The 6,623-nt window shown below is 47.9% G+C and overlaps 2 protein-coding genes across 2 annotated transcripts; one reads left to right on the top strand and one right to left on the bottom strand.

The window, feature by feature from the left end:
• Window positions 1-327: 327 nt before the first annotated feature.
• On the top strand, window positions 328-3,245 carry LOC109759822 (uncharacterized). The gene is made up of 7 exons (XM_020318663.4): window positions 328-793; window positions 986-1,065; window positions 1,453-1,551; window positions 1,637-1,735; window positions 1,943-2,041; window positions 2,126-2,224; window positions 2,555-3,245. Exons 1-7 carry the CDS (start codon window positions 451-453, stop codon window positions 2,657-2,659), a joined length of 924 nt encoding a protein of 307 aa, XP_020174252.1. The 5' UTR covers window positions 328-450; the 3' UTR covers window positions 2,660-3,245.
• A 95-nt stretch (window positions 3,246-3,340) lies between these two features.
• Window positions 3,341-5,259, bottom strand: LOC109759824 (tRNA (guanine-N(7)-)-methyltransferase). Its single transcript, XM_020318665.4, has 3 exons — window positions 5,053-5,259; window positions 4,590-4,963; window positions 3,341-4,065 (listed from the first exon to the last, which is right to left on the bottom strand). The coding sequence occupies exons 2-3, from the start codon at window positions 4,914-4,916 to the stop codon at window positions 3,604-3,606; spliced, it is 789 nt and encodes a 262-aa protein (XP_020174254.1). The 5' UTR covers window positions 4,917-4,963; window positions 5,053-5,259; the 3' UTR covers window positions 3,341-3,603.
• Between the last annotated feature and the right edge of the window lie 1,364 nt (window positions 5,260-6,623).

Here is a 6,623-nt window from a genome sequence, read left to right as displayed (position 1 = left end):
GTGAGATGAGCTTGGAGTCGACAGATCTGGAGGTGAAAGACTTGGATTCGCTGCCCGCCATGCTGTAGAATTGTAGATGGCCGGAAGGCGCCGAAGACGAGGTTGGGTGGCTGAGGGGAGTGGAGTGAAGTGGCTTGAGTTTGATCAGGCGAGCAGATGGTGTGAGATCGGGATGGCGGCATTGGTCGGGTCCGACGTGACGGGCGTGCACAGACGCCCCTATATCCGCCTCATATTTACTCTGGATATGAGGGGTGTCTGTCAATTCGGACGTTTAAGTGTTGTTTGAGACGTCTATTTGAATTAAAATTTTGCGATAAACCGAGCGCCGGGTTGGAGCCCCTGGTGTAGATGCTCTTACAAGGCTGACAGTCAAATCCTGGTGAAGACCCAAGAGCGAGAAGCATCCTTCGGCTCAGCCCCTCTGTGATAAGAGGCGCCGGGCGAGAGATGCTCCCATGGGCGGCCACGGCCTCCTCCTCCTCCGCCGCCGCCGCCGCTCTTCTCCATGCCTCTCCACTCCCCGCTTCCCACCGCGCTGCACTACCTCGCTACCGTCCGTCTCCCTCTCTTCCGCCGCCGCTCTCAGTTGCCTTCCGTTCCCCGGCACGTGCCCTCCCTCGCGGCGGCGACGCCTTCTGGGAGGAGCCAGACGACGGCTCCGGGGGCGACTACGAGGATGACGGAAAGCAAGCGACCGGACAAAGAAGCTCTCCTTTCCCTCCCCCCTTCCCTCTCTCCAGGCTCGTTGCAACGCGGCAGCAGGAGCGTCAAGAGCAGGATCTCCGGAGAGGTATCGATTGCGTCTCCGAACCTAATTTACTCCTTCAGCCTTGCTTCACGTGCTTCTGTTCTTCCAGTTTGCGCTCAGAAAAGATTGTGCTGTTAAGCTGTTTATATGCCTCTCACGTCTCATTTCGATATTTTACAGTAACTGTTTTTTGAATTGTATACACCTTATTGTGCTGCTGTTATGTTTGTCTAGAAATCGAGCTTCTCTTAACGCCGGAAGAAGAGGCTATCTTGGATCAGAATGAGACCGCTGATGTCACCAAAATATCATCAGTTAAGTGTGTTTCACTATCTTACAGTCCATTTTGTGAGTGTCTCCCACTGTGTTGGAGATTTGTTATTTATAAGGTTTAGTGCTGTTTGGGACTTTAGGTGGTTATATGCTAGTTGTAAAAGTAAAATGCAGTGAGTTGGCGGTGACTGTTTCTTCACCGACGCTGGCCCAGCGTGACATCTGTTAACATTTTGTAAGCTGATTTCGACATCATGCCTCGTTTGGCTGTGTGCATCACATCAGGTGATGCAGGGACTGGAAGGATGATCTTTCTAGCATATAAACATACCTATTTTTGACATCTGAGAAGTGAGTAATGTAGATGCGTGACATGTCGGAATGTTGGATGTTGATTCTAACCTCTGAAATTGCATTGCTTGGTGCAGCCGAAATGGCATCCGCTTCATACATATGCGTTGGCGCTGCAGATACCTCTCATGGACAAGCTGCTGGACAATGGTGTTGATATCGATTTAGTTGATAAAGTAGGTCCTGCTTAATTCGTTTTGGTGCCTGTCCAAAACCCCATCTAGGATAGTAGTGCTAATATTGGTGGTGTTGCTGATACAGGATGGTTTCACTCCTCTTCACAAGGTGATAATAGGCAAAAAGGAGGCTGTCATTAGCCATCTCCTAAGAAAAGGAGCGAATCCTCATGTCACAGATAGGGTAACCGGCAATATCCTTTTTATGATTTATTTTTCTCTAGTCCCATAATAAAGTGGAAGATACTAACTGAACTTTGGAAAGTGGCATTTACACTTTAGCACTTGTCAGATAGATTTGGTTTCTCACTAGCAACAATGCAGTTCGCATCTTGAAGTTTAAGATTTTTCCTGTACGTTGGCCCTTGAATTTGGTCTGCCCCATTTGCAGGATGGAGCCACACCATTACATTATGCAGTTCAAGTTGGTGCCCTGCAAACCGTAAAGCTGTTGATTAAGTACAGGGTTGATGTTAACGTTGCTGATGTTGTAAGTTGAAAGGGCACACTTCTCTTACCAGCTCAACCCTTCTGACACATTAAGTTATTTTCTCATATTTTTCGTGTCATGCAGGATGGCTGGACACCACTGCATTTGGCAGTACAGAGTAGAAATCGAGATATAACAAAGATATTGCTTGTCAATGGTGCTGATCAGACAAGAAGAACCAATGTATGGCCCTTTTGGTTTAATGTTTTTGGATCTATGATATTTGCTTCGTATGCGCTCAGGTCCTATTTCGTGTACATTTTCATGCCATTGTATGTTGCGTCACAAAATTTCGACAGTCACCTTGAGAAAGGTTCATATCCACTGCACAACTTGAATCTTGACGTTCTATCTAGACCACTATTCCTGCGATGCATATCTTGCACTTTACTCTGAACTCATAAGCTACTGTCTAAACTACATGGGTTGATGTGTTATGTTACCTGAGGACCAAAAGATGATGCCTGAACTCTGAACTCATAAGTTGTTTGGATTTATGTTTACACATTACAGGGTGGGAAGACTCCATTGGACCTGAGCTTATGTTTCGGAAGGGATTTCAACTCATATGATCTGGCAAAGCTTCTCAAACTTGTTCCAGCCAACAGAGGTGTGTGAGGTTCTGTTCTGACAAAAGTTCGAGACAATGGTCAAATGTTAGAAAGTTAGTAGAACATGGGAACTCTGTCTTAAGGTGATTACTCCGATTGTTCGTGGACTGTTGATCCCTCCTTTGCATCCGGATTCTAGAAGCTTATGTAGATGGAACCAGAAACATGTAACCCGACAAGGACGAAATAGTCAGCGCTAGATGAAATTATCCTATTTGAGGACTCCATGCAACTTGGAACTTGGAAAATTTGCTCTGCAGTTGTTCTCATGGACATGCTGTCTAGTTTGTACATCATGCCTTGGGATAAGCAGTGGGCATACAGGAAATCAAACTAATTGACAGAGGGTATCTCAGTTGGTGGTTATACTGTAACTGCATAAAGCTGGCCGCAGATGTTGTGATTGTTTCGGAGACGAGTTGGTATTACCAGTTACTACATGATTGCAACATTATGAAGTTGTGATTGTTTTTCTTCAAACTGTAGAACTCAGAAGAGTCATTTTCCCTTTTTCCTTTTTCACAAAGGAACCTAATTTTTCATCATTATTGAATATTCCCATACTATAACCCAAAAAGTTATTGTGTACAAAAGTATCTCTCTTTATGTCAACGTATGAAGCAATTTTCATCCAACACTTCCAGATTTGCGTAAATATGAACATTCACAAAATGCAACTTGGTACCAATTTCCAAACAGAAATATCAGTTCTCAAACATGCAAATTACTAAAACATGGGAATACAGAGAACTCGCATCATCTGAGAGTGGACTCATAGCAATCTTCCAGAATTTTTTTGTAAAGTAGAGCCAAACATTTGAGATAGCAGCGCTACGTAAGACTACTGCATAGTGAAATCATGCTACAAAAATGTATAGAAATGGCACAAATCCATCTAGCGAAGTCCAGGAAAGTACACTGTGCTAAGAGCTTAGTAAGTTCCAAAATTGCTTATTCCTCTTGCAAGGAGATGCGCCTGAAGATGGCCTGGAAAGTCTGCCCTCCATTCCTCGCGACCTTCTGGCCTTCTTCGGTGGCACTAGACAGTAGCTTCACAACTGGATCGACTTTTATCTCTTCCTCTGGAACAGCTTGGAAGAGTGGGTGTTTCTCCAGACATGTGCGCATCCATATACCAAGCTCCTCTACATCAGTAATAGTGTATATGATTCCTCCCACTTCCATCACGTAAGCGTATTCATCGAGCAAATGCATGCTAATCACCCTCCTCCGGTGGTTCTTCTCCTTGAAGTGAGGATCAGGGAACAGGAAGAACATTTTGGAGAGCTGAGCCTTTCCAAAGTAGTTAGGAATGTATTTCATTGAATTGGTGCGCACAACGGATATGTTGTCATACTGTCCTGGATTTGATGCTCTCAAAGCCAGAACCCTCTCTTTGACATACTCAGTCACCTGTACCAAAATATGACAAACAAAACAATCAATCATAAATTGCACCTTGAACTTTGAACTATGAACTACTCAACTTGAGTAAACAAATAGTTTGAAAGAAGGGATGTTTTCACTTCTTTCGCTATGTACAAATCCATGGTATTATACCATCGCATATTCGATTAAGCATGCTTCTGTAGCGGAAATTCATTGTCCATTGTCTTAAAACAAATCAAATAAACTATTGACATATTTGGCCTACTAAAATGCATAATGTGCATTCTTTTTCTTCTTACTGGGAAAAGCAAATATCAGGCACTCCAGCAGGGATGGCAAATACATTTTCCATGAATTATGTATCTATGTCCATGACCTTGCAGTTAGCACTTGGTAAAAGTTGGGAGTATATGCTAATTTTCCTCACTTGTTGTTACTCCCTCCATTCCAAAATTATTGTCATGGTTTTAGTGCTATGATGACTATACCCTTAAACCTAACTTTTTCCAGGCAGCAAAGCCAAATTGAAGCAATAGCATCAAAATTACCTTGTCCCTCAGCTCCATGCCGATCATTAGCTTGTCGGGGAAGAGCGGCGAGAGCCCGACGAGCAGCCCACCAAACCCGCACCCGACGTCAGCGAAGCGGATCCGGGGCGCCTCCGCGTCCCCGTCCCCATCACCGTGCTCGCCCTTGTCGGCCGGGAAGTAGCGCGGGTAGTGCTGCGAGAGGTCGACGTCGTCGGGCGCTATCGGGATCGGGAAGTGCGAGTCGCTGAGCGGGTTGCTGTGCGCGCGCGCCCGGTAGAAGCGCTTACGCGGGAGCTTCCCCGACCCCTGCTGCCCGCCGCCGTTCGCGCCGCTGGTCCTCGTCATCTGGCCAAGGCCGCGCGGGGCCGCGTCAGGCTCCCCGCCTGCTTCGTCTGGGGGAGGCATTACATCAAACACCTGGTGAGCATCGGCGCACTGGACGCGAGTAGTGCTGGGAGTCGAGAGAGAGGGAAAGACGAACCGGGGGTCGAAGGAGGATGCGCCTCGCCGCGTGGTTGGCCGTGGGGGTGCGCGCGCGCTGGGGACGAAGGTGCGAGGGGGCGGACTGCGAGCTCAGCCGCCGGAGCTGCGTGTTAGGGCTTCGGCGTTGGAGGGGAAGGGTCAGGGAGCGACGAGTCTGGTCGGGGATTGGGCCACGCCGTGCGAGTGAGAAGGAAGAAAAATCAGGCCGACGCGTGGGAACAAACTTGGCACAGCACGCGGCCCACCATGCCACGTTTACTTAACGGGCCGTATTGTGCCGCGCCTCCGGGCCCGAACATGGCCCCTTTAGTAAACAGGCCGACCGGCTGCACGTTTAGCCCATACGGGCTGCGTACTTCGGCCCAATGGGCTACTTGGGCTATTATTGCTTTCTATATAAAAATTAAACGAATCGTGTCGTGCCGAGCCATGCACGGCCCAAGCAGTGCCGCGTGCCAAGACAGGCCCGTGACAAGCCGAGCACGTGTGATCACGGGCAGGCAAGCAGACTGCGGTCCACTTGGCCAGGTTTGGTGGGAATATCTTCGGCTTCGGTTCCTGCATGGTCATATTTCTTGGCCCATGAGTCATGGATACAAAAAAAATTGACACAACAAGCTCACAAACAATAATCATCGTGCATTGTTAATCCGCGGCCCGGCTCTCTCTCTCTCTGAGTGGAGCCTTGTACTCGAGGGAGCAAGTTAGAGCCAAAACCTAATCAACAAGCTTAGTATAGTGCAGGAGCGAATGTAGGCAGTGGTCTACATAGGCGGTAAATGGAAGATGGCGGGTCATGTGTTGAGTTTGTGGTTGGTGGCTAGCGGGTATAGTTTCCTTTTTTGGCATCATCATCGAGCGGGGGTGCCAGATCTAGAGTTTGATGGTGTGTCTGGGGTGTTGCCCCGACCAGATTCTTTTAACGACAAAGGTTTCGTCTTTGATAAGCTACTTTGGAAGTCCGAAAAATTGCATATCAGTGATGGAGCCACGTCGAGGTCGGGTGAAGAGGTGATCTGTCAGATTTTCTTTCGATGGTTGTTGCGACCCTATTGCGGTGGTGTAGGAGGCGGGTGATGCGCGTTGGAGTCATACTCAAGGGATTCTTCGGTCTTGATCATAATTTTCCTTCATGGCTAATGGTCCTTTGTGCAAAGCCTAGAGTTTTACTGTCTTTCCAGTTTTGTCAGGTAGATGTTTACGTGGCTTATTATTGGGGAACGTAGTAATTTCAAAAGAAAATCCTACGCACACGCAAGATCATGGTGATGCATAGCAACGAGAGGGGAGAGTGTTGTCCACGTACCCTCGTAGACCGAAAGCCGAAGCGTTAGCACAACGCGGTTGATATAGTCGTACGTCTTCACGATCCGACCGATCAAGTACCGAACGCACGGCACCTCCGAGTTCAGCACACGTTCAGCCCGATGACGTCCCTCGAACTCCGATCTAGCCGAGTGTTGAGGGAGAGTTTCGTCAGCACGACGGCGTGGTGACGATGATGATGTTCTACCGACGCAGGGCTTCGCCTAAGCACCGCTACAGTATTATCGAGGTGGACTATGGTGG

The sequence above is a fragment of the Aegilops tauschii genome, chromosome 7 (assembly GCF_002575655.3).
Source record: "Aegilops tauschii subsp. strangulata cultivar AL8/78 chromosome 7, Aet v6.0, whole genome shotgun sequence".
Lineage (NCBI taxonomy): Eukaryota > Viridiplantae > Streptophyta > Magnoliopsida > Poales > Poaceae > Aegilops > Aegilops tauschii.
The sequence above is the reverse complement of the archived record's forward strand: the minus strand, read 5'-3'. Positions and strand labels throughout refer to the sequence as shown.

Bases quoted from the DNA above. Each gene is read 5' to 3' on its own strand.
- LOC109759822 (XM_020318663.4), top strand. From the start codon at position 451: ATGCTCCCATGGGCGGCCACGGCCTCCTCCTCCTCCGCCGCCGCCGCC. The intron at 794-985 runs GTATCGATTGCG...ATGTTTGTCTAG, and splicing joins AGAGCAGGATCTCCGGAGAG to AAATCGAGCTTCTCTTAACG. The intron at 1,066-1,452 runs GTTAAGTGTGTT...TGCTTGGTGCAG, and splicing joins ATGTCACCAAAATATCATCA to CCGAAATGGCATCCGCTTCA.
- LOC109759824 (XM_020318665.4), bottom strand. From the start codon at position 4,916: ATGACGAGGACCAGCGGCGCGAACGGCGGCGGGCAGCAGGGGTCGGGG. The intron at 4,066-4,589 runs GTAATTTTGATG...ATTTTGGTACAG, and splicing joins GCATGGAGCTGAGGGACAAG to GTGACTGAGTATGTCAAAGA.